The 27,335-nt window shown below is 42.9% G+C and overlaps 1 protein-coding gene across 2 annotated transcripts in view; it reads left to right on the top strand.

The window, feature by feature from the left end:
* Nucleotides 1-27,335, top strand: part of ANKRD11 (ankyrin repeat domain 11) — a 245,423-nt gene that overhangs the window by 180,209 nt on the left and 37,879 nt on the right. Inside the window, exon 3 of one of the 2 annotated variants that reach the window (XM_090260379.1) lies at nucleotides 11,837-11,981. In XM_090260379.1, coding sequence (XP_090116505.1) covers nucleotides 11,895-11,981 — 87 coding nt within the window. In that variant the 5' untranslated portion in view covers nucleotides 11,837-11,894. Of the gene's footprint in view, nucleotides 1-11,833; nucleotides 11,982-27,335 lie in introns of both variants that reach the window. The other variant, XM_090260378.1, reaches the window with a different exon arrangement.

Here is a 27,335-nt window from a genome sequence, read left to right as displayed (position 1 = left end):
CCAGGCTTGCATATTTAGTATTTGTTACCATAAGCATTGCTATACCTCCCTTTCTAATTGTCTTCTTTACTTGATGATAATATGGAAGTCCCTCCACAGTGATAGATTATTCCCCATTTTCCTGTTCCACAGTGTAGAAATTCCACATGACCTGAGTGGCCACCTGGTGGGTGGACTTTGTGTCCCAAGATCTCCCTAGGTAGTGTTGCAGTAAATTGCCCTGTGCCCACCTTTTCCTCTTTGTTTGTACATCTTGGGGGCAGATCTAGCAGTGGGACGGCTGGGTTACAGGGCGAGATGTACACGATACTTCAGGATACTCCATAGCCCCTTTCTTGAGGGCTGTCCTCTTCTGCATTCCCAGCAGGCATGCATGACTGTGCGTGGGTCCTCTTTCTGATCTTTCTCTCCACTTGTGTTTTTGTCTAGTCCTGGTTACCTCTCTCAGTTTATTTCTGTAAGGATCAGCCTTAGAAGATATCTTGGACTTAATCCATCCTTCATTCAGTGCTTCATAGCCATTACTATTTTTAGTTACTTGGTTTTGTGCCTTTCAGGAGTCTGTCTGCATGTCTCTGTCTTGCATCACGTTTAGTCTCTCTGTATCTCAGTTCCTTCTGTGTTTTAAATTATTTATTATTTGGGGGAGAGAGAAAGGGGGGGAAGAGAGAGAAATATCAATTTGTTGTTCCCACTTATTTATGCATTCATTGGTTAATACTCTGACTGGGGATCAAACCCACAACCTTGGCGTATCAGGACAACTCTATTAACCAACCTAGTTACCCAGATAGGACTCTTAATGGTTTTTTTCAGGCCTTCTTTACCTCCTACATTTTAGAGTTCTCTGTTTACCTTCAATTTATCAAGGTTTTCATTTTTCATTCTGTTCTGCAATTACAGTGGCTTGTGCGTAGATTGTGTTCACTCCAAATGTTGGGAAGCCTTGAACTGCTATCCCATTATGTCTGCATAACTACAGTTCTCAACAAGATCACATAGGGTAATGCGGCCACCATCCCTCCCAGGACTGGCACCACCTGAGAGAGACTAGCCCTGCAACAAGGTCAGAAAACCAATCTTCCATTTTCTAAACTCCTTCCATAGTATAGTGTGTACCACGTTTTGAATATACCCAGCGTTTTAAACCTTATTTATTGTGAAATGCAACATAACACCTAAAAGTCTGTAGAGTGAAATTGTACAATTCACTTATCGTGGAGAACACACAAGTGTACCCCTTCACTTAGAAACACCCTTTGGTCAGCCTCCCAGTCACTGTGCTCCAGCCCCCACCATTCTCCAGACTTCCGTGACAATCATGTCCTTATTTTTGTTATGTTTATGTCACCCAAGTATGCATTCCTAAATACTGTAGTTTAGTGTTTTTGGAAATTTATGCAAGTATATAATGTACTTTTTCCCCCTCAATATTATTTGTGAGACTCATTCAGGTTATTTGTGTATTGTCACTGCTGTATAGTATTCCATGTCATCATCACAGTATCATACTACCAGTGTGGGCCTCTTACATATGTTGCTGTGGTACAAATTCTTGTACCTGTGTCCTGGTGCGTTTGTGCTTGCATTGGGTTTGGATGTGTGCCCAGAAATGCTAGATTGTAGGATATGTATATGTTCAATCTGAGTGGATAGTGCCAGACTTGTTGCATTGGTTCACACTCCCATTAGAATGTATTAGCTTCTTTTGTTGTAGATCTTCCCTGATACCTGATACCGTATTTTGATTTTTGTTTTCATTTACTTGATTATTAAAGAAGTTGATAACTTTTCATCTACTTACTGGCTCATATCCCTTTGTGTATTAGATGGTTTGTCTTTTTTATATTGATTCATAGGAGCTCTTTATATATTTTTTGGATGAGCTGTTTGTCAGGTGCATGTGTAGGAAATATTCTGTCATTTTGTGGGAAGATGACCTTTAATGAACAAAACTTGTTTTCAGAGTGTCAGAATTTTCAGACTTTTCTGATTAAAAGAACTTTGTTTATCTTGAAATTGTGAAGCTGTTCTTCTATACTACTGTCTAGTAGTTGAATGGCTATGCCTTTTACATTTAGGTTTGTAATCTGTCTGTAATTGGTTTCTGGGTAATAGGGTAAGGTGGGAATCATGTCTAGTTTTTCCATATGGATATCTAGTTGTCCCAGAGCCTCAAGGACAAAACAATCTTGCGTGTCTTGTAGTCCCTCTGTGGTTATAAGTTTAGTGTCCAGTTATGGGCACTGGGTTGTTTCTGGTTCTGCTCTGTTGATCAGCACTTTGTCAATGTTGTGCTGTTTTAACACTGTTGCTTCAGCTTTTAAATAACTGGCTTTAATTTTAAGATTCTTTCAGTTTTAAGTATTTGCTTGAGTTTTTTATTTGTCTTTTTCTTTAAGACTTTTTTCTTGTGACAGTTCGGGTTTCTGTGCAGTAGTCATTTTATCACTTTCACATCACTGCTCTCCTAGTTTAGGTTTGTCCAAGTCTTGCTGCCCTTGTACTTGCAGAGGTCCCCAGATTTCTTGGGCTTTAGGATTAATGAGGACCTCACAGAGCTTTTGTTGTGTGGGTTATAGCTTTCAAATTATTGTATTAAAACATTGTCTTAAAAAGTATTACAGAAAAAATTTTAATATTTAGTTCTTTGAAAGTGTTACATATAAATATAAATAAACTTACTGAAAGGTAACTTTTACGAAAGAAGTCACAAAAGTTTAGTGAAAAAACTATTATTTAAATAAAAGACAGTTGGACACTGCTGCCTGTGTCTGTACTCATGTCTGTTGCATTCTGCTGTTTTGTTTAAAGCCTCTCACAGACATGTAGTAGGAAAGGGACACATTGGGAGCCTTCTCACATGCTTGTGGGTTCTACTTTGACAGGATTAGTAGCACAGGCTGTGAAAACCCTGTTGGTTCAGTGTTGGCACTGTAGTCTCATTGGTGTGTTCTGCACATGGATGGGTCTTTCCTTTGTGTGGTTTTGTAATATCCCATTTTGGCCATTTGGAAAATATTGGTTCACTGAATTATGCATGTATCTTTCAGATGTTGACATGTTTTATTACACATTATTTTAAAAAGTAACCTTTTTATTGGGAGGCAAACAAATACAGGAGAATTCCGACCATGGTGAAGGCCTAGACTAACCCCCACTGCGCTCCCCCCCCCCCCCAAAGTAACCTTTTTATAGCATTACCAATCTCATTAAAATGTCTTTAAGCATTGGGATGCTGTCAAGTTTTCCAAAATTCAGATTTTACTTGAAAGTTCAAATTTTATTGCCCCAGCTACTATTAATTTACCTTGAAGTGATAGGCTCAGTTTGTTCATTTTTGATAAAGTAACTGCCAGATACCCAGTTCTTAATAATAATAGTTTGCCGGAAAGAGTCTTTCAAGTAAAATTTGTGTTCCATGAAAATGCAGCCAGTTCAGCTATCAACTCACATATTTATAGAAGCTTTTCTTCAGAGAAGTGTTATGCTTTGATATGCAGCAGAAGTGCTTCACACATACTTCCATCTTGTCACAGTATTGGAAGGACAAGGATTCAAGGTTTACAGCTTAATAAAATTTATATTTTTTGCTACTTTATCAAGGAGAGTCATAGGTGGTAACACACTGGCTTGTTCTACAGGAACTGTGAAGAACTTAACTTTCTTCTGGAGCATGGTGTGTGCACCTTGGCACAGGCAGGTAGTTGGCTCTTGGCATTATTATGAAAATTGTTGGTCTCACAGACCCTCTCAAAAGGGTCCAATTGTTTTCAGGGCCCATAGACAACACAGAACTACTGCACTAGAGGGGAGCCAGGGTATGAAATGCCTCAGTGCTGTGGGCTGTCTGGTCTGCCTACCCTGACAGAGTCAAGACTTCTGAAGACCAGGGCTGCAATCTGGGCATGACTGAGGTCCAGTAAAACTTCATTCATTCATTCATTCATTTATTTGTTCATTCATTCATTTTCCTTAAAATATTTTAATTATTTATTTTCTGAGACGGGGAGGGAGAGAGAGAAAGAGGGAGGGAAAAACATCAATTGATTGCCTGTTGCATGCTCCCAACTAGAAACCTGGCCTGCAGCCCAGGCATGTGCCCTGACTGGAATCAAACCAGTGACTTTTTCGTTTGCAGGCTGGCACTCAAGCCATTGAGCCACACCAGCCAAGGCTGATGAGAATTCTGATGCAATCCAAATCTCACTCCCTTATGGGGACCTTGGTGCTGCTGATTACTGAAGGCTAGGCAAGGTTATGACTCAGTTCATTCCTACTGTGCACCCTCAGAATCTTTAACGAGGCTTGCCTTGGCTGTTCTCTGATTTCTTTGGTAATGTCTTTCACTTTTTAAGATGGTGGGCTTTGGATTGATTCTCTAGAACTTACATTTTATCTTATTTTTAAATTCCTGACCTTTTATTCTCTCTCCTTGAATTTTTCTGCTCTACTAATATCAAGATTGCTTCTAATCCTTTGTATCTTTTACTTCATTATTTTTTAAACCCTCACCTGAGGATATGTTTATTGATTTGAGAGAGAGAGAGAGAGAGAGAGAAATAGAGAACTATTGATTGATTGCTTCTTATACGCGCCCCAACTGGGGATTGAACCTGCAACCTTTATGGTGTACAGGATGGCGCTCCAACAAACTGAGCCACCTGGCCAGGGCTCCTTTGTTTCTGTTTTGTAGCACCTTGTTTTGTTCGCTATCTGTATCTCCTGCCATGTAAGTGGGGGTTCTCTGCATTCTCTGCACGCCTCCTGTGGTGTGTGTGCTTGTGCATGCTGGTCTTCCTCTCAGGCTGCCTATCTTCTTCCTGTGGTTGCAGTCCAGCCAGACAAGGTGCCCTGGAACCTAGTGGGTCTTCCTTGACCACTGTGTGTATATGTGGCCTGTAAAGGCAGCCAGGGCTGTTAACCCTGCGTCCTGTTTCACTGTGTCCTCCCTGGAAGAGCTGTTCCAGCTGGCTGGGTGCACAGGACCCCTAGTGCCTTTGGGAACTTGAACAGGACTTTCCCACTCAGATTCCAGCTCTGATCTATTTTACATGAGGCCAGTAAAAATGCATTCTGATTCCCCATAGTTTCTTGCTGTTAGCTTGATACTTAAGGGAGGATTGGACTAAAATTCGTAGAGTTTTTGCTAAGCTGCAGGCATTGAAGTAGGTAGTGCCTGTCACCTTCTTGCATTAGGTTTTTTATCTTGGATGAGCCTCTTTCACACATGCTGTGTCTCCTGCCCATAGACTTGCAGTGTGATGTTGTGTGTAAAGAAGGGAAGACAGTGTGATATTTAGGATGGTCAGCTTAGACAAAGGTCCTGAGTGTGTTCATGGGGATATGAGTGGGAGCTGGGTCTGCTGGCAGCTCTCACAGTTGAAGGCTGTTCAAAGTACTTTTGGGAAGCAACACACCTTGTCATCCTTGTCCAGAGGCCTCTTGTCACGTTTTTCCTGTCATCCCTTTGAATGATTGTCTCTCCAAGCCCAAAGATGCGAGGTCCCGTGACAGATGTGAGGAGATTTTGCCACAGGACACATGGAGTTTCCGTGGGCTATAGGCCACCTGCAGTGCATAGGTACATGGGTGGATGGCTTTTGCTACCCTATGTGACCATAGGTCAGGGGCCTGTCTGCAGGCAGTTGTTGGTTCTCTCCAGGCTAAATGGATTTTTGTTTGGGCTCTGACATGTCCCTGCTAGGTAATTGGCATATTTCTTGAGCCAACAAGAGAGGCACCATGCCTTGTTTTAGGGAATGTGACTCAGGAAATGTGACAGCGTTTCTTTTTAGAAAACTTACTCAACTCCGTACTGTTAGAAACAAGGACATAGTGACTCCCAAACCAGTAAAAAGTCATTAGTAACAAAGGGCAAATGTAATTAGAGGATCTCTGAGAAGGTAGCTGACAGCACTGGCATATCTACAAACCACAGAAGGGGCAATTAGATAACCGTGTTAGATTGTAACTCCGGAGTAACCAGTAACGGGGAAGAAGGAGAGGGGAGGGGGAGCTAATTGCGTTAGGGGGGGGGAGCTAATCGCTCTCACTTTAGGGCAAAAAAGATAATCACTTTAGGGTGGCAATTTCAGGGTGGGGAAGCTAAGACTATAAAACCAGTTTCCTTTGTCTACTTGGCGCGCACATTCTCCTGGCTGTGAGGGTGCGCCCAGCTCTGCAGACTCGTGAATAAAGGCCTCGCTTTACTGCTCAAGTCCTGTGTCCCAGTTTTTATTGTGAGCGTTTCTCACAGAACTCTCTTCAGTGCTTTCCTGAATGGTCTCTATGCCTGACAGCCTGTGAAGCTGGAACAGCTGCTGTTCAGTTTGGAGGTGTAGAAACAGGGCTTGTATCCAGCAGCTTATTCCTGCACAGGAGCTGGTCAGCGGCCAAAGCAGGGCTCAGGCCAACTGTGTTGTCTTCAGCTACCTTTGTACTGTGCTGCAGACATTTCCCAGGTGTTCAGCATCAAGTCTGTGTGTGTTCCCAGTGTGCTATGGAGTGCTTCATTTTAATGTGGACCAGAATGTTTCTGAGTTTACGATAGACTTTTTCTGTTACGGCAGATTCAGTGAGAATAACTCAGAGACAGTGGATAAGGAAAACAAAGGGTTTATTGCTGGTGGCTAGGCCAAGACCAAGTCTCCGAAGTGGCGCCAACCCCGAATGGGGTTTAGGGCAGGGTTTATATAGGGTGTTTTCGTTGGGAGGGAAAACGACCCTGGCAGAAAGTGGGGGTGGGGCATCTGCAGGTAGGTGTGTACGTGACATCTGGCAGCAACAGGGTCAAGGTTTACGGGGTTATCTTTAGTTGGCTGCTTAGCCGGATTCTCTGCAGGACAGACAGCTCTGCAAAAAGGCCAGATTCTCTGCAAGAGAAAAGCCTCAAAGAGGCAATTACTTAATGCTAGCAGCAGACACTTGCAAATTTTTACAGGCCTTAGGCAGTGGGGCCCTTAGGGGATGACTGGAATTCCTTACAAGGAATGGCTGAAGCACCTACACTTCTAATCCTGCAAGCAAGGAGATTTGAGCTGCACTTAAAAGTATTTTTGCACAGTGACTGCCTGGTCACCTCTAGGAAGAAGATGGATGGTCTTCCAGGGTGAGGCTTATTGGTCTCCCATTGGGTTGTGGTCAGCTGTGGAGCATGTTGATCAGAAAGCCCCATGGCCTGGGTTCAGACAGCCTCTGAACTGTGTAGAAGGGAGGATTGCCAGCCATGAAAACTATCTCCGCTGTGAGCAACTGTCAGGTGGTCCCAACCTCTTCCATTTAATAGTGAATGTCCAGCTTTGAGTTGGGGAGGTCTGGGCTTCACAGCAGTACGCAAGAGCCTGTCTCCTGACATGGCGAATCAGCCCCTCTAGGAGGCTTCACAGTGTTGACAGGAGTTGCTGCTGGTCTCACTTTGTCTTCATCATTCCCTTGGCTCGCATGGCCACTTCTGCAGCCAAGGGAGAGCGAACCAGGTAGAAGTGCACAAGCTGGTGTGGAGCTTCTGGGATGGTCAGGATGACCAAGCATATGAGTTTTTTTATTTCCATCTATTGGGTCAGCCAAAAAGTTCGTTATGTTTTTTCCATATAATGGATGGCTCTAGTAGTGCTTAGTTATCTTAACTTCACTCAAAACAATTTTGTTAGATTGTATTGTGCCAGCTGTCATATCAGCGTGCATTTTTTTAAAGAACATCAAAATTGGTGAATTTTTGTGCAGCCATTTTAATATTGAAGACAGAAGATACGCAACATTTTCAGAGTATTATGCTTTATTAAGAAAGGTAAAAACACAACTGAAACGCAAAGAAAAATTGCAGCGAATGAAAAAGGTTCTGTGACTGAACATATCGAGTGGTTTGTGAAGTTTATTGGTACTTTTGACATTTTGGCCAAGTAATTCTTTGCTGTGGGGCTCTCTTATGCACTGGAAGATGTTTAGCAGCCTGCTGGCTTCTACCTACGAGAAGCCAATAGCAGGAGATAGCTGACCTACTCAGAATATCCAAATCAGTAAAGTTACTGATGAAAATGAAAAAAATGTGTCTTTATTTTACAGAAAAAAACATAATGGACTTTTTGGCCAACCCAATAGTTTGTCATGAGAAAATAACAAAATTAGGCTTGATCCGGGAACTCACCAAATGGGTCATGTGAACAATGGGGTGGAGTGACTCATGCATCTAGCTCTCCTAGAAACTCAACTGGAATGTGTCCTGGCAGATCTGACTTCTGTCTCTTTGTCACTAACAGCCTTCCTGAACCTTATTTCAATGACTGCTCCTAAAGAGATGGGTCTAGTGTGCTGGGATGCTCACCAGGTCCTGGTTTTCCTAATTGGTACTGAATATTGAGGTGTTTGCAACAAGCATCATGCCCAAACACGAGGATCCTGGGAGTGAGGTGCATAGATGGTTTTGGCTGTCATCATGAAGGTGGGCTTGGGAAACATGTTACTGAAAACAGTATTTGGGATGACATTCCTGTCCCACCTGTGGTGTCTCCAATACTTGTAGGAGGAGTGGGGTAGAGTCTTGAGGTCAGTGGCCTTTTCAGGTGTGAGTGAGGCCCATGGGCCAGCACAGGGTATAGCATGCTTGGCCAGCTGCCAGCATGTAATAACCCTCAGGCTGTCCTGATGAGCTTTGGACCTGCCCTCACTCTGTGTTAGATCACACAGAATTAGCTGGTTGGTTGTTCACAAAATGAAAATACTGGCGAGTGTCTCCTGGTAGCAAGGGACAGATGCCTGTGGCAGAGGATCATGTGTCAAAGTCTAGGTCAGAGGAATTGGACCCAAAGACTTGCATCCTAAGGTTTCAGTGTTTTAATTTTAACACTAACAATGACAGCCTGCATTGGTGGACCACTTCATGGTAATACAGTACTCAGAAATAAGCAGTACACCTTTCAGGGCCACCAGTTTGTGGACTCAACCTGTACTTTGAAATGTCATCTCCGTCATGGGTCCTGGGCCATGGTGAGCAGAATTCTTTCCCAGTGTAGCTGGGTGTTATCTCAGAAGTCAAACTATTTATAATGCCAGCTTGTGAAACACCTCCCCCTCTGGTTTCTGAGGGCACTTCGAAAATGGAAGAAATCCTGAATGAGCAAGCTCAGAACTCATAATCACCCTTCCCCTGGCCCTGCAGCCTCTGTGGTTGTTTTAAAGATAATTACGCTTTGGAGCTTGGGGGTGTTGTTCTGGAAACATCATATTCTCTTCATGCTGTCTGGTAGCCCTTGTGCTGCCTTTCCCAGGACAAGGAGGTAGGAGTGGGAGGAGGCAGGTCTTCACAGGTCAGTTCAGGGGCCTCAAAATTCCATTTTCATTTGGGAGACCACAGCAGAGTGAATTCAGGGACACTGAATGAAATCAGTTGTTTGAAGAATGATGTGGTTGTCCATGTGCTCTCCTGGTCAAGATGGTGTGACGTGAGCAATGAGATCAGAGTCCAGGAACTATGGGGTCTGCACTGCAGCTGTTCCAGATGTTTTTCTGAACATATTCCACAGATTTCATGTGTTCACATCCAGGATCTGGAGGGTTGAATATCCCATGATTACTTTGCTCAGTTTTTCCATCATGACAGCAGGCAATCAGAATTTTTTTTTTTTAATGTAACTTCTGGATAATCTTTAAATTTGTACCTAAACATTGCTGATGAGTTTCTAGGCAGTACTAAGTTTTAATAGCCATTCCTGAGTCAGGTTCTAAGATGCCATTCCTCTAGGCTGAGATGTTCCAGTTCTGTAGGGGAAAATTAGAGACGTTAAGATTTTATATATTTATTTTTAGAAAGAGGGGAAGGGAGGGAGAAAGAGAGGGAGAGAAACACTGATGAGCTGCCTCCTACATGCCCCCAGCTGGGGACCTGGCATGCAACCCAGGTATGTGCCCTGACCAGGACTCAAACCGGCAACCTTTCGGTTTGTGGGACAACGCACAGCCCACTGAGCCACACCAGTCAGGGTGAGAACTCAGAATTCATAGTTTCAAGTTGAGATGGAAAATGTCATTTCTGGCTTTAGCCATGAGAGCATGTGGATGGAAATACCCTGTTGACCTGCATTGTGTGCTTGGGAAAGAAGTGAATAAAATTGGTCAGCTGTGTTCCTCTCACCAAAATAAATTTAGATCTATTCTTAGGTCAGTTAAGCACCAAGAGGATACTTTGTGAAATTTCATCAGTTAATATGAGAAAATTAAACAGGATCTCTAGAAGACATGGTGAAGGGCAGATCGATCTTCAGCACATAGGGAGCAGGAAGAGTAGGGAACTGCCATTTACAGAATGCTTTTGAACATGTGTTTCAAAAGCTACACTTCATACATAATAGGCTGTTTAATTCCAGGTGAGTTAATTATAAAAATTACTCATCCAAAATGGATAAGCACAAAGGCATGTGACTGGGAAAAGGAGATGAAACAGTGCATGTGATTTGGTTTGTATAGTGTTTTCTAACTCTGACAATGAAAATAACACACAAAAAGGAAGCTAGTGGCTTTTAGGAAGATGTATTTTTCTCTGTTCCTCCTGTTATGTGCAGCTAAAACTCTGGATGTCATGTATGGGACAAACATAGAAGGACTGGGAAGTGGAGAGAGAGGTGGCCTGTATTGTAGGAACGTCCATTCAGGTATGTCAGGTCAGGTCAGCGTGGCCACAGGCAGAGATGTGAAAGCAGGTTGATTCTTCACATAGGTCCCAGAGAGAGGTTACTGTTTGCCCTACAGAACCACCAGGGGAAGCACCAAGGTGGTCAGGAGCGAGAGGAAAGGCTTGGTTAAATTTTTGTTGGGGTTCCTGTAGGAAGGCAAGGCACGGCACAGCAGGGTGAGCAGTTTAGGACTGGCTAATTTGAGTAATTCTACAAACTGGGTTATAGGGTGTTCTGTATTGCCTGGTGGCTGGGATGATTTATGTTAGGGGAAATAATTTGCTTGTGTGTGGGATAAGGGTTGATTGGTAGTTTTGTGTATGAAAGGCATGCCCATTTCAGGAACCCTCTGCTTTTTTAAGAAAGGGCTAGTCCTGGGAAGAGCACTCTCCCAGGTAGCAAACTTTTTAAGGTGTCAACACATCAGAAATAAAAACATCATGAATACAGCATGTATGCCGGGATTTCCTGGGAAATGCTGGGGCTGGGGCTTCAGGCTCCTGTGCACTGTCTGGCTCAGTAGCTAAGAGTTGTCTGGCATTAAAGTTGCCTGGATGTTCTCTGAAAAGTCCTTCAGGGGCGTCACATTACTGCCTTCTGAACATTTTACTTGGGAGAAGTTGGTGAATTGGGTGTTCTTGGTGCTTTCTGAAAAGAATAATGATTCTCATCTGACCTTCTGTCTGGGGGCCAGTGTGGGAATTGAGCTGCTTTTCTATTTGGTGACTGGTGTTGAGGCCATGACCCAGAGGATGGTGGACGAGATCTGTGACCATGCCCATGTGGGAGGAAATGGTGGGGTGGGGTGGGGGACAAAGAGCATGTATGGTGCCCAAACCTAAAGAGCAGGGCCAGAGCTGCTGGAACCTAGCATGCAATCAGAGGTTCAGGTATTGGCCACCAGCGCCCAGAAGCATGGCCATCACCTTTGCAGGTTGATCCTTTCTATAGCTGAGAAGTGCTTCCTTGCCCCCACTGTGTTCTCCATAATGTAGTATAGACATTGTTCCTGCTGGTATTGACCAGCTGGGTAAGTGGTCTCTTCCTGGGTATTGGTCAGAAGATCTGGGCACTATGTTCATTTGGTTCGTTCTGTCACAAGTTTGAGATTGCCTCAGTTTTGTCTTGAGTTCAACACATTTTAACCCGCTTCCTCTCTTTTGAAGCAGACGGTTGATGACGAAGCGATGGCCGTATAAATGAAGATCAAGTAAGGGGAGAAGAACGATGCCCAAGAGTGGGTGTTCTAAAACACCACAGCAAGAAGAATTTTCTCTCAGCAACGACATGGTGGAGAAACAAACAGGGAAAAAGGTACCACTTGGCCCAGCACTTCTCTTCTTTTTTTTTCTCTTTTCTTTTTCTTCTCTTCTTTTTTTCCTCCTCACTTCATGTTCTTTCTGTGCTTCTCCTTGTCTTCCTCTTATCCTTACTCTCCTCTCCTCTTTACCCTCCTCATTTCTCATCCTCACTGCCTCTCATTCTTGCACTGCTCTCCTCCTCCCACTTACCTATCCTCAGCATATTCACTGTGTCTAAACAGGTATAAGGGCTGAGAATGTCACCTTTCCCGCAGCAGTCATGTGTTTTCTTGATCCTGTCTTTGTTGGGCCTCCCTCGGCAGCTTGCAGTGGAGAAGGCACAGTCAGACAGATGGGTGTGGAGAGTAGTGATCTTGCCAAAGAGGTCTTGCTTTGTTTCAAGGATGTGTTTATTATTTGGGGACCAAAGTTAATATTTAAGTAATAGGTTTATGTTTGAGATAACCTCAGTTTGGCCTCACGCTTCTGTCCCTCGGGGACCACAGGATTCCTCTCATGGTTTCAGTATGACCGAGTCTGACATTTAACCATATTTGAGTTATCCTGACTGAGTCCACTGCTGGATAGTTTAAATTCCAATTTGGCTTGTTCTCAATATGAATAGGAAAATAGAATGTAATTCTGAAATCCTTTTATCTTACTAATGTGCTGATAACACTGGGCTCTGGGGTATGCACTTTTTGTCCTACAGTGTGGGATGATACTGGGGTCTGGGACACACACTTCCTGTCTTTCCGTGTAGGGTGACAGTAGGCTCTGAGGAGTACACTTCCTGACCTGCAGTGTGGGGTGACACTGGGCTCTGAACAGAGTACACTTCATATTCTGAAGTATAGAGTGAACTTGACTTTTGGGTGTTTGCTTTCCGTCTTGCAGTGTGAGGCTACCCAGTGAGCATGGACTTGGAATCAGAAAATATCAAGCTCACACTTCGGGATGTGTCCCTTTATGACTGAGCAAGTCAGTTGCCTGCCCTGAGATTTGGTTTCCTAATCTTCACAGTATGAACAAGAGCATCTTGGGCAGTTGTAGTCAAGGTGGGATAACAGTGCTGGCCTGCTCATGGGGTGACCACCCTATCATTACCATTCTTGAATCCTGATGTTTCTTGTCTTCTTTCCCTGTCTCTTTAGATGTACATGTGGTAGGCCATACGTACTAACCAGTCTGAGTCTCAGCCCCAGGCCTCAGTGCTCATGGGTTACCTGTTAGAGCCCCATTACTAGTCCTTCAAGCTGCTTCTTCCTGCTTTCCCACCAGCCCCCCTCTGTCCTAACACTTGGGAATGAACAGAAGTTCTGGAACTGCTTCTTGCCCACTCTCTGACAGTGCTTCCTGCTGCTGTGTTAGTTCGTGCCAGCATCTCTGATGACACCCTGGGTTTGGTGGGGTGTGAGGTTAGCATGTTTTCCACATACGAAGATTAGCAAGGTTTAACATGAATTAGTTTGTGAACACAGACACACTTAGGTGCTCATCAGAATGACCAGGCAGGCCTCTGAGACCCTAATGTCTCGGCAGCTGTGCCCATGCATTTTATCCCGTTTGCTCTGTCCCTCAGTGCCTCTTGCTGTGTGCAGGAATAGGTGGGAGCTGCAGCATGGAGCTGCAGATAGGCTGAGACTTGAGCTTGGTCTGAGCACACATGGGGAGGTGCATGCATCTGTGAGGCCTATAGACAGTCTGGGTTCATGCTTCGGATGGAGGAGTGCTGCTACGCCCATGAGGAGATGCAGCCAGTGGGGCAGCGTGCCCTGGGAAACGTGGCAGCTCCCACTCTGGTGGTGAAGAATCCCGACTGTTGGGATGCTTTCACACAAATGGCCAGGCCACCCTTGATAGTGTCACAGTTCCCAGGTTTCTGTATGGATTTTCCTTGCAAGAGGATTCCGTAGCTGGGGTCACAGGATGAGGGAGAGACCCACCTGTCCCTCGCTCTTGTGCCAAAGGTCTGTGTAGCCGCCTCCCTCCTGATTTCTCTGCCTCTATGCTGGGTCCTTCAGAGCTCCAGACTGCTATCCCCACTGGACCAGATCTACACAAAGTGGAATTGTCCTGGGCCTGCCCAGAAGGACTTTTTACTCAAGGCCAAATTGGAGAAGGCACCCAGAGTCAGCGACCGCCTTGGAGATGCCAGTGCATGGGCCCTGTGGGCACCTAATGCAGGGCCTGCTGGCAGGCATCCTGTTCACTTAACACAGGGCTTGTTCTGGGCTGGTTTACACTGTGTTTCTTTTACTTGAGGAGAACAGAGACTCAAGTGGACTGAACTGTCTCTGGTATGGCTGGTTTGAGCAGCGTATACACACTTGCCTCAGGACGTGTGTGAATTTTTTATTTTTCTCAGTAAGGTAGCTTTGTGCTTCTTTTTAAATGACCCAAGAAGAAGCCAGACATTTTCTCCATGGAGACAGACAAATTCTAACACTAAAGATGCCACCTAATGGAGCTAAGACCTCAGTGCTACAGGAGATTTCTCAGCTTAAATGGCAATGAATAATAGAATGCCTGGGAAGATGCACCTGGTGGCAGTTGTAACTGGAAAGTGCCTTTCACCTTATGATGCAAGGATCTTGGGATGGGAGAGCTCAGAGGCACCAGTTCTGCTGTTGACGTGTGGCTGAATTTGTTCTGCTCTATTTTCTCTCATAAACTTTTCTTCAGCTACAGATCCATGTTACCAAGAGCAAAATATTTTTAGATTCTTGCAAAAGAATCGTGATATAAGTTACACATTTGTGAACAGTGGAGAAAGGGCCCACAGCTCTTGGCAAGAGTCCTCATGCCACATTTGGTCATTTCCTGGTGTTCTTTTGGCATGAGGTATTCCTACATGGACTCTTTGGGGAGTGTGGGCAGCTGCATTGCAGACAGGCTCTTCCTTGGGGCTTCTTCAGGATTCCACTCACAGCAGACCCCAGAATCCTGAGACTTCCAAACAGGAGGGAGCCTGAGAAGGAACCAGTTAACACCTTTGTTGTTGAGGGTATTCTGTGCAGAAAAGCCAAGGGCTGCTGTGACACCTGACCCCCAGGCCGGGCCTTCTCACACCAACCCTTCTCCCTGTGCTCATCACACACCACTCCAAGGAGACTACACAGTAGCTCAGGGTTACTCCAAGTTTACATGGTAATAAAGTTCATTTTCTTCTGTGCTAGACAAGTGGTTCTCAAACTGTATTCTTAAACCAGCACCATCAGTGTCACCTGGGAACCTCTTAGGAATGCACAAGGAATCAGAAAGGCTGAGGGTAGATGCCTGCCCTGTTTTAACAAGTCTTTCTAGGACATGGCAAGTGCTTGGGTCCAAGCACTGTACATGCACCATGCATGTCACAAGCTGTAACATCCAGTGTTTCCTTCACACTGTTCTTAGAGGAAACCCTGAAGTCTGGTCAGTAGATGTTATACTCATTCTTCTCAAAGGCCAGCAGGCCCATCTCTTCCTGAAGGGTGGGTCTCATCTTCAAAAGTGGCCTCGTCAGTGTTGTGGATGGGGCATGGTTGAAGTGGCCTTGGCTTATGGCTCCTTTGTACTATGGCTTTTATGGCAATTCTTGGGCAAGGCCTGTCATGAGCAAAGGAACATCCCCAAAAGGAGTCACCCACACACAGTTGTGTTTCTCCATAGTACCAGATTTACTAGGGGAGACCTCCCCTAGAGTCACATGCAGCTTACACACCAGTGGAGGGCCTTACACGACAGAGCAAGCAGAGCAAGATTTTGGCATGAAGTCCTGGTCACTGGCAGACACCGCAGATGCAGAGGCAGGAGTCCGTCTCAAGCCAGGTGGCTATAATGGAAGCACATGTATGGTGGAGTGGAAGTCTTAACAAGGCTCCGAGTGTGACATGTGGGCTAGTCAAGCTTGAGCATTGAATAGTCAGAGCTCTGAGTTCTTTTTAATTTTTTGAAATGTATTGATTGATTTTAGAGAGAGAGGAAGGGAGAGAGGAACATCAGTTGGTTGCCTCCCATACACGCCCCAACTGGAGATAATACCCACAACCTAGACATGTGCCCTGACCAGGACTCGAACCAGAAGCCTTTCAGTTTAAGGAACTATGCTCCAGCCAACTGAGCCATGCAGCCAGAGATGGAGTCCTTATCCAAGTATCCAGATTGTGGTTTGGGGTATTCTGGGCCACTCCAAAGCACATTCCTAATATCCCCCATTACCTCAGTTTTGACATACTTGATATAACTGTCATGGCTGACAGTGATTTCATATTGGATTGTCAAAAGCGTTCATTTAAAAGTCTGAATTAGGACAACTGTAACTGAAAAACAATAACATAATTTTTTTTTTTTTAAGTCTGCTTTACTCTTGCTCTATACAACGCCACAGTAAACAAAGTCTGCAGAGCTGTTGGTCTGACCCCATGCTCCTCCTGACACTGGGGATCCCTGGGAGTACCTGTTCTTACAAATCAAAAAGAAATCCACTGAAGAAAGAGTAAGAGTTTATGTCCTGATAATGGAATCAAAAAAATGATGATGGTGGGTAGGGTTTTCTTGGATTCCAGGCCCCTGAGAGTATTGGCTCTTTTAGACTTCAGATAAGTTCTGGTGGCAGCGAAGTCAGGTAATTGTCACAGATGCACTCCTGCAGTCTCTATTGCATGGAGAGTCTTGGCTGTTGGGATTTGTGTGTGTCTCTGTCTGTTTTGTGGGGCAGAGAAGTAAATAGAGAAGAACCACACATGAAATGAGACATACCAAGCTTGGGTCCCTTTTGGCTTCCAGACTGTCCTAGAGCTGGAAAGTCACAAGTTTCTGTTCACTTAGCCACAATGGATTCCCCAACTGCTGATTCAAATTGAGCAGCACCAGCCTGCCCTGCATCCACTCTGCTCCTTAAACTATGTGATCCTTCTCTGTATGTAGCATGTGCTCCTCTCTGACATACCTACATTTACTTGTCTTGTGATCCCCTCCCATAATAGTAAGCTCTTGGGAGGAGCCTTGTGTTCTCACAAAACTAGTGCAAATGCTGACATCCTCAGATGCTCAACTCAGATTTCACAATTGAAGGCAGGTCAGGCCTTTGAGAAGTAGGAGACACACAGATTGGAAAGGAAGGGGTAAAGTTTTTTTTCTTCACAGAGGACATGATCATCTACAGAGAAAATCCTAACAAATTTACACAAGACTTCTGGGCATGATGGAGATGTAGGTAGACATGCTTCGCCTCTATGCCACAACCAAAAGAAGGATTACATCTACTTCGAAACTAAAAACAACCAGAACTACCAGAAAATCACACTGCATGGAAATCCAGCAAACAAAGATAAAAAGAAGTAATACTTACCCAGACAGTAGGAGGAGTGGAGCCAGGGCAGAGAGAACACGGTGTGGTGGCAGTGGCAGTAGTAAGGCAGTGGCTGTGGTGGAGGAGGCAAGAGCAGTCTCACATTATAAAAGTCAGTAGGGACACCTGGGGAGTGATCCCAGCCCCATACCAGACTGCACAGCTCACAGTTTCAGTGCTGGGGAAAACAAAGCCACATTGCTCCTGACTCTTGAAAACCAGTGGGAGTTGGGGCGGTGGAAGAAACTGCCAGTCTCTCAGCAGAGTCTGTTTGTTTAGAGAGTCCACACAGTCTTAGAACATACGCAAACCCACCCACTCTGAGAACCATCCCCAGGAAAACAGCTAGAGGAGTGCCAGCCTATATGGGAAACGGGTGAAATGCCTGGAAAAGAGGCAAGTGCTGAGCAAGCAGTATTATTTACTCTCAGACACCTTCCCCATGTACAGCACCACAATGAGGTGAAAAGGGATGCCCTGCACTGACAAATACCTAAGGCTCTGCCTTTTACAACATAACAGGTGTGACAGCTCTAACTAAGACACAGAGGCAAACACAGTAGCCTGTCAAGTTGAGGAGACAGAAGTATGACCCAAAAGAGGGAACAGATCAAGGTTCTAGTGGGAGAACTAAGCGACGAAGAGATAGCCAACCTAACAGACACAGAGTTCAAAACACTGGTGATAACAGTGCCCGCACACACTTGACAGACATGCTTGAGAATGGCAAATGCAGAAGGGAAGAAAAGAAGGCTATGCCAAGTGAAATGAAGGAAAATCCAAACGAAACCAATGGTGAAGGGAAAGAAGCCAGGGTTCAAATCAGCAATTTGGAACATAAGAAAAAAACAGTCAGCCAGTACAAAATGAAGAAACAAGAATTGGAAAAAACACAGAGAGGCTTAGGAACCTCTGGGACAATTTAAATGTGCCAACATGAATCATAGGGGTGCCAGAAGAAGAGGAAGAGCAAGAAATTGAAAACTTATGTGAAAAAAATAATGAAGGAAAACTTCCCTGTTTTGGCAAAGGAAATAGACATACAAGTCCAGGAAGCTCAGAGAGTTCCTAACAAGCTAGACCCAAAGAAGACCACACCAACACACATCATAATTGAAATGTCAAAGGTGAAAGTTAAAGAGAGAATCTTAAAAGCAGAAGAGAGTTACCTACCAAGAGGTTTCTATAAGACTGTCCTCTGATTTCTCAAAAGAAACTTTGCAGGTAAGAAGGGACTGGCAAGAAGTATTCAGAGTAATGAAAAGCAAGGACCTACATCCAAGATTACTCTATCCGGCAAAGCTATCTTTTAGAATGAAATGGAAGATAAAGTACTTCCCAGACAAAGTAAAGCTAAAGGAGTTCATCATCACCAAGCCATATGTATGAAATGTTAGAGGGACTTATTTAAGAAAAAGAAAAGATCAAAACTATGAACATTAAAAGACAACAAACCCACAACTATCAACAAGTGAATTTAAAAAATAAAAACAAAAACAAACTAAGCAAAGAACCAGAATAGAAACAGAATCATAGGTATGGGGATCATTTGGAGGGTTATCAGCTGGGAGGGGGCGGGGGAGAAATGGGGAAATGGTGCAGGGACTAAGAAGCATAATTGGTAGGAAAAAAACAGCAGGATGTTAAGAATAGTATAGGAAATGGAGAAGCCAAAGAATTTACATGCACAACCCATGGACATGAACTAAGAGGGGTGGGATTGCTGGAGGGAAGGGGGGTACTGGGTAGAGGGGAGCAATGGGATAAAAAATTGCGCAACTATAACAGCATAATCAATAAAATGCACTTTTTAAAAAAGAAATCTATACAAAAGCTCTAAGAAAAAGAAGTGAGTGTAGCAAGGCTGCATAATACAGAGCCAGTATGCAAAGCATATTTCTAAATATTATGAAAATTTTTAAATATATTTATGGCAGTGTCAAAAATATGGCTGCTAAAGGATAAATTTGATGAAATGTGTAAGACCTGTATCCTGAAAGCTACAAACATTGCTGAGAGAAATTAGGCAGGCCTGGCAAATGGAGAGTTACACCATATTCATTTTTCAGAAAACTCTAAATATTATTTAGATACCAACTCCCCCCAAATTGATCTATAGATTCAACATAATGCCACTAAAAATTCTTGTAGTTTTTTAGCAGAAATTGATAAGCTGATTCCAAAGTTAATATGGAAATTCAAAGGACCTAGAATAATAAAAATGAGTTTGAAAAAGAAGAAAAGTGTTGGAGGACATAAACGAACTGATTTCAGTCCTTACTATAGAGCAGCGATTTCAACCTTTTTCATCTCATGGCACACATAAACTAATAACTAAAATTCTGCAGCACACTAAAAAAATATTTATATATATATTTTTTGCTATCTGAGAAAAAGTAGGTATAATTTTGATTCATTCCCACTGGACAGCAATTGAGTTGGCTGTTGTCATTTTTTTTATTTGACAATCTAAAGGAAAAGAGGTGAGATATTTCATGCTTTAAAAATTCTTATCGCACACTGGTCAATAATCGCTGCTGCAGATTTACAGTATTAAGATAGTGTAGTATTGGCCTAGTTCAGGCATATCAGTGAGTGGAACAGACCCCACATATGTATGGTCAATGCCTTTCAACAAAGATGCTGAGGCATCTCAGTTGGGAAAAGGATAGTCTTTTCAACAAATGGAGTTGGAAATATTTGATTGACATACTTACGCTGTTTTTAGTGGCTAATATAATTTTTGTTCTTATTGGATTCTTTTGCTGTTGGTTATTTATAGATGAAGTAGTTAACCATAGTTAAAGGTGAATGTGTCAAGTGGACCATGACTGTCTTCCAAACAGTACTATAGCTTTCTGTCCCCTTTGTGTAGAAAGCAGTGTGGTGGGGACTGCAAGCTGGACTTCCTTTCTTTGTACATGATGTGTGTGGAACCCCCTCCTCAAGTATATTGTGAGGATACGTGAGATGACAGTGGCCAACTGGGTCACCATCTGGTTGTCCATGCCAGCAGTTACCACCCAGACAGTTTTTATGGCATATCAAAGTCTGACATAGCAGTGGCTGATAAGGTTGAATTTGATGCTTTAAGAATATTCTATTAGCATTTAGGAAATGAAAAAATGTTGTAATACAGTATTGCCCTCACTTATCGCGGGTATTACATTCTAGACCCACCCACCCCCCGCGAAGTAGGAACCTAACATTTATTCTGCACTCTTAAACCTATGTAACTTTAACAATATACGTATATAATACCCCCAAATCCCACGATATAGCGAAAAATCTGCGATAAATTAGTATTTTTTAAAATCCCACTATAGAGTGAAGCCACGATAAGTGAACCACGATATAGAGGGAGTACTGTATTTCTCTCCCTCTTTTCACTCCCTTCCCCTATCTCTAAAAATAAGTAAAATATTTTAAAAATATATAAATGCACATAATATTATCTATTCCATTTTTAAAACTGGGAATAATCTCCATCCAGATAAAAATAGTCCAGCATTGCCAGTCTCCTGAGAGCCTTCCTGTGCAGTCTGAAGTAGCACTCCTGACCAAAGTGAATTCTCTTCTGACATCTATCACTGTAGACAAGTTTTTACTGTTGAGATTTAATGAGAAGAGCAGTAGTTCACCATTACATCTGATTTACAGGCTTTTTCTTAGCAGCAGTTCACTTCCTCTTGCTTTATACTATTCCATTGTATGAATGTTAAGCAACTTGTTTATTCATTCTTCTGTGACCATCTGGAGTTTTTGTAGTTTGGAATATAACAGTAATGACATTAACATATATGTACATTTAGTTTTTTCCACAGTGGTAGATATGGTTTAATAATTTGTCAAGCCCTGGCTGGTGTAGCTCAGTGGATTGAGTGCCAGCCTGTGAACCAAAGGGTTGCCAGTTCGATTCCCAATCATGGCACATGCAAGTCAGGTCCCCAGTTGGAGGTGTGCGAGAGGCAACCACCCACTGATGTTTCTCTCCCTCTTTTTCTCCTTCCTTTCCCCTCTCTCTAACAATAAATAAATAAAATCTTTAAAAAATAATTATTTGTCAAAGTTTACTATATCAGCTCTGTAGTCCTGAAAGCTGTGAGAGTTCAGGTTGACCCACGTTCTTGCTAACACTTGGGGTCAGTTTAATTTTAGTCATGATGATGGGTGTGTAGTGGTATCCCAAGGTTTTATTTGTATTTTTATGTTGTTTATTGGTCATGAAGATGCCATCCTGTATCATCTTCTAAAAGCTTTCAATCTGTGGGTTGTCTAAAATTAATTTTTGTTTTGTAGTATAACATAGGGGGTCAAGGTTTATTTTCTTCCTTTTGGATTTTACATGGTCATTGTTACATACTGAAAAGACCCCCACCCCACTCTGTTGTAGCAGGGCCTTTGTCACCAGCCAGGTGGGGTTCCAGCTTGTAGTCTTTGTTCTGAACCTTTGATACTTGGTCCAGGACCACCTGTTGTGATGACTGCAATTTTATGGTCTTCATCTCTGGTAGTTTAATTTGCTGAACTTTACTGTTTTTCAGAATTGTTTTTACTATTTTTGACTGTTTGCTTTTCCATGTATAGATAAATATATAGATATAGATTTGGAATAAGCTGGTTGATTTCCACAAAAAGCCTGCTGGGATTTTGACTGGATTGCCTTGAATGTAAAGATCAGTTTGGGAGAATTGCCATATTAACAATGTTGAGTTTTCCTACCATGAACATATCCCTCCGTTTTTGTCTTATATTATCTCTCAATAATGTTCTCTCAGATATAGAGGTCTTGAACATCTTTGGTTAGATTTATTCCTGTGTATTTGATGTCTTTTGATATTTTGTATAAGTGATTTTAATGTCATTTCCTAATTGTTTATAGTGAATAAAAATCAATTACTTCCTATATCTAACATCTTTAATTTACATACTATTTGAATCTTTAATTGTATATTCCTTTGGATTTTTCAGGTATACAGTCAATCATCTTAAGATTCATACTTTGTTATCCCTCAGGGGAATAAAAAGGTAAAAAAGAAATCAAGCCAAATCTGATTCCAGAGGGAATTTTATTTTTGTGGCCCAGAAGTGTCATGATATGATTATTGATGCATCAACATTGTTCCTTAGAGGTGTCACAGAAGACTCATCCATGTTGTTGCATGTACCAGTACTTTGATTGTTGTAGAATGCATTATTTCATTTATTACTACACTAGAATTAATGTATGCATTTGCCCATTATTTTTATTTTATTTTTTAACGTATATTTTATTGATTATGCTGTCACAGTTGTCCCAATTTCATTTCCCTTTGCTCCTGTCCGCCCAGTACCCCTCTTCCCTCCAGCAATCCCACCCCCCTTAGTTCATGTCAGTGGGTCATGCATGTAAGTTCCTTGGCTTCACCCTTTCCTATATTATTCTTAACTTCCCCCTGTCTATTTTGTTCCTTCCAATTATGCTTCTTAATCCCTTCACCATTCCTCTCTCTCCCCTTTCCCCCTCCCAGCTGATATCCCTCCAAATGATCCCCATACCTATGATTCTGTTCCTATTCTGGTGGTTTGCTTAGGTTATTTTTATAGGTTCTTTTGTTGATAATTGTAGTCATTTTAATGTTCATATTTTTTATCCTCTTTTTTTTTTTTCTGATGTTTTAAAGAAAAGATTTTATTACCCAGTAAATAAAAGTCTTCAAACGTATTTTCTACGTTATTTATTGTTAAGGTGATCAATGTTAAATAAAATATTTATTTTCATCCCTTGCTTCAATTCATGTCTTCTTGACCAATTCTCCTTCCCTCTAAAATGCCAAATGCCATACCTAAGGCAATAAAGTATTTTTAAGTACCACAGCTAAGAACTTGAATGTTCATTCATCTGCAGCTACCTATAATGCTTGTTACATGCAGTTGTACTCCTAGGGGTTTAGTCATCCTCTGTGGTAAGTTTTTTGGAAAACATTCATTATGACAACCTTCATTCATCTTCAACTCATAGCTCTGTTGCATCTGTCTGGGTGAGTATTTCTTCTTTATATCTTTTTTGCTGGAACTTCTGGTTGTTTCTAGTTTTGAAGTAGTTGTATTCCTTCTCGATTGTGGAGGGAGACGCAGTGTGTCTGTTTATGCCTCCATCTTGGCCAGAGGTCTGATCTTCTTTTTCTTAAATAAGTCCCTTTAACATTTCATATAATAGAGGATTGGTGATGATGAACTCTTTTAACTTCACCTTGTCTGGGAAGCACTTTCTCTTTCCTTCCATTCTAAGTGATAGCTTTGCTGGATAGAGTAATCCTGGTTGTACGTCCTTGCTTTTCATCACATTGAATTTGAATACTTCTTGCCAGTCCCTTCTTGCCTGAAAAGTGTCTTTTGAGAAATCAGCTGATAGTTTTATAGGAACCCCTTTGTAGGTAACTCTCTGCTTTTCTCTTGCTGCTTTTAAGATTCTCTCTTTATCTTGGACCTTTTATTTTTTTTAATTTTATTTTTATTGTTTTTCTATTACAGTTGTCCCACTTTTTCCCCCATTCCACCCCCCCCCCCAGCCTACCTCTTCTCCCACAGTCAATCCCCACCCCATTGTCCATGTCCATGGGTTATTTATACTAGTTCTTTTGCTAAACCCTTCCCTTACTTACCCCCTCTCTCCCCCTCCCCCTGATAACTGTTACTCTGTTTTTTGTTCAGTTTTGTTCACTTGTTTGTGTTGTTCATTAGTCTCCTGTATCAGGTGATATCATATGCTATTTTTCTTTCATTGCCTGGCTTATTTCGCTAAGCATAATTCTCTCTAGTTCTTCCATGATGTCACAAATGGCAGGAGTTCCTTCTTTCTTTCTGCTGCATAGTACTCCATTGTGTAAATGTACCACAGTTTTTTAATCCACTCATCTACAGATGGGCACTTAGGCTGTTTCCAGCACTTGGCTGTTGTAAACAGTGCTGCTATGAACATAGTGGTGCATAAGTTCTTCTGAATTGGTTTTCAAGATTCTTCGGGTATAATCCTAGCAGTGGAATCACTGGTTCAAAACACAGTTCCATTTTTAGTTTTTTGAGGAAATTCCTTACTGTTTTCCATAGTGGCTGCACCAGTCTGCATTCCCACCAACAGGGCAGTAGGGTTCCCTTTTCTCCAGCCATTCTGACTGATGTAAAGTGGCATCTCATTGTGGTTTTTATTTTCATCTCTCTGATGGCGAGTGATGTTGAGCATTCTTTCATATGCCTATGGATACTCTGTATATCCTTCTTGGAGAAGTGTTTGTTCAGGTCCTCTGTTGTCTTGAACCTTTGTCATTTCAATTACAATATGTCTTGGTGTAGTCCTCTTTGAGTCTTGCTTTTAGGGATTCTCTGCACATCCTGGACTTGTATGTCTTTCCTTCCCGAAATTAGGGAAGTTTTCCTTCATTATTTTTTCACATAAGTTTTCAATTTCTTGCTCTTCCTTTTCTCCTTCTGGCACCCCTATGATTCAATGTTGACATGTTTAAATTTGTCCGAGAGGTTCCTAAGCTCTTCTTTTTTTTTCAATTCTTGTTTCCTCATTCTATGCTGGTTGACTCTTTCTTTCTTTCTTATGTTCCAAATCATTGATTTGAACCCTGGCTTCCTTCCCTTCACCATTGGTTTTGTGTAGATTTTTCTTTGTTTCACTTAGCTTAGCCTTCTTTTCTTCCCTTTGTGTTTGCTGTACTCAAGCATATCTGTCAAGTATGTGAGCATTGTTATCACCAGTGTTTGAACTCTGCATTGATTAGGTTGGTTATCTTCTCGTCACCTAGTTCTCCCACTGGAACCTTGATCCATTCCCTCTTTTGGGCCATACTTCTCTGTCTCCTCAACTTGACAGGCTCCTGTGTTTGCCTGTGTCTTAGGTAGAGCTGTCATACCTATTATGTTGTAGGGGGCAGAGCCTTAGGGATTCGTCAGTGCAGGACAACCCATTTCACCACATTGTGGCACTACGTGTGGGGGAGAAGTCAGAGAGGGAACAGTGCCACTTCCTCAGCACTCACCCCTTTTACAGTCACTTCCCCCACTTCCCGTATATGACTGGTGTCCCTCTAGCTATTGCCCGGTGATGATTCTCAGAATGGGTGGGTTTGCAGACGTTCTAGGACTGTGGGGACCTCTAAATAAATGGACTCTGCTGAGAGACCAACAGTTTCTTCTGTCACCTCAGCCCCTACCGGTTTCCAGTCAGGAGCAATGTGGCTTTGTTTTCCCCAGCCCTGGAACTGTGATCTTCGCAGTCTGGTCTGGATCTGGGATTGCTCCCCAGGTGTCTCTACTGACTTTTATAATGTGTAACTGCGCTTTCTGCCAGCCGCAGCCACTGCCTTGCTGCTGCCACCTTTTCCACACTTCATCCTCTCTGCCCCAGCTTCGCCCCTCCTACCTGTCTGGATGAGTATTTCTTCTTTGTATCTTTGTTTGTGTGACTTCATGCAGCTTGAATTTCTAGAACTTCTGGTTGTCTCCAGTTCTTTTTTTGTTTTTTTTTTTTTAATATGTTTAATTGATTATGCTGTTACAGTTGTCCCAATTTCTTTTCCCTCTGCTCCCCTCCACCCAGTAATCCCCCTCCCTCCAGTTGTCCCTCCCTTTTAGTTGTTTGTGCATATAGTTCTTCTCAACCTCTTCCTGTCTACTCCACTCCCTCCTACTATGCTTCTTGATTCCTGTACCATCTCCGTCCCTTCCCCCTCCCCCCTCCCTGCTGACCTTCCCCCATAATGTTCCCCATACCTATAATTCTTTTTCCACTCTCGTTGCCTACTTAGTTTGCCTTTGTTTCAATTCCCTCGCTTCTGTTGTTGGTTGTTGTGATGCAGTTTTCATTTTAATGTTCATAATTTTGATCCTCCTTCTTCTAAACCAGTCCCTTTAACATCTCATATAATAGTGGTTTGGGTCTAATGAACTCCTTCAGTTTTACTTTGTCCTGGAAGCACTTTCTCTGCCCTTCTATCCTGAATGACAGCTTCACTGGATAGAGTATTCGTGGCTGTAGGTTTTTGATTTTCATTGCTTTGAATATTCCTTGCCAGTCCCTTCCTGCCTGCAGAGTCTCCTTTGAGAAATCAGCTGATAGTCTAATTGGGACCCCTTCGTACATAATTCTTTTCTTCTCTCTTGCTGCTTTTAAGATTCTCTTTATCTTTTAATTTTTGACAATTTGATTATAATGTGTCTTGGAGTGGTTCTCCCTCGGTCCAGTTTTTCTGGACCTGTAAGTCTATTTCCTTCCCCAAGTTCGGGAAGTTCTGCTTCATTATTTTTTCACATAATTTTTCAATTTCTAGTTCTTCTTCACCTTCTGGCAACCTTGTAATTCAGATGTTCACTCTCTTATAGCTGTCCCAGAGGTTTCTGAGCTTCTCATTTTCCTCATTTTTTTGTTTCCTCTTTATGCGCTGGTTGGCTGTTCCTTCCCTATGTTCCGATTTGTTGATTTGATCTCTGATTTTCATTTCCTCACCACTTGTCTCATATGTGTTTTCGTTCATTTCAGTATGACTAGCTTTCATTCCTTCCCCGTCTTGTTCCAAATCTTTTGTTAATTCTGTAAGCCACCTTATGACTATAGCTCTGAACTGAGCCTCAGAAAGATTTCCTATTTGCTCATCCATTAGGTCCCTCATCTGCTGCCTGGTGAGCTGCGTCACCGGGATTTCAATCATGGTCTATTTCATCCTGACAGTTTTCTATTTACCTTTGCTTCCTCGGTGGGCTGTAGGGGGTGGAGCCCCGTGCACTGGGTGACCAACGACCTTTTTCACTGCTCTGTGGTGCTTTGTGTGGGGGCAGGGGTTTAAGATGGATTCCTGCCATTACTCTCAGCTGAGAGACCGAGACCTGGAGCCTCCTTCCCCACGCCCTCTGGGCCTCACAGACCAAGGCAACGGGGGGTGGGGGAGTGGGGGTGGGAGTCTGCCTTCCTCAGCGTTGGAATTGCGAACTGCTGGGTCTCAACTGCAGCCGGGATTGCTCCCCTGACATTTCTCGCAGTCCCGCCCCTAT

Source organism: Furipterus horrens, unplaced genomic scaffold, assembly GCF_987537825.1.
Source record: "Furipterus horrens unplaced genomic scaffold, mFurHor1.1.pri manual_scaffold_13, whole genome shotgun sequence".
NCBI lineage: Eukaryota > Metazoa > Chordata > Mammalia > Chiroptera > Furipteridae > Furipterus > Furipterus horrens.
Note: the sequence above shows the minus strand (reverse complement) of the source record. Positions and strands in the feature narration are given on the sequence as shown.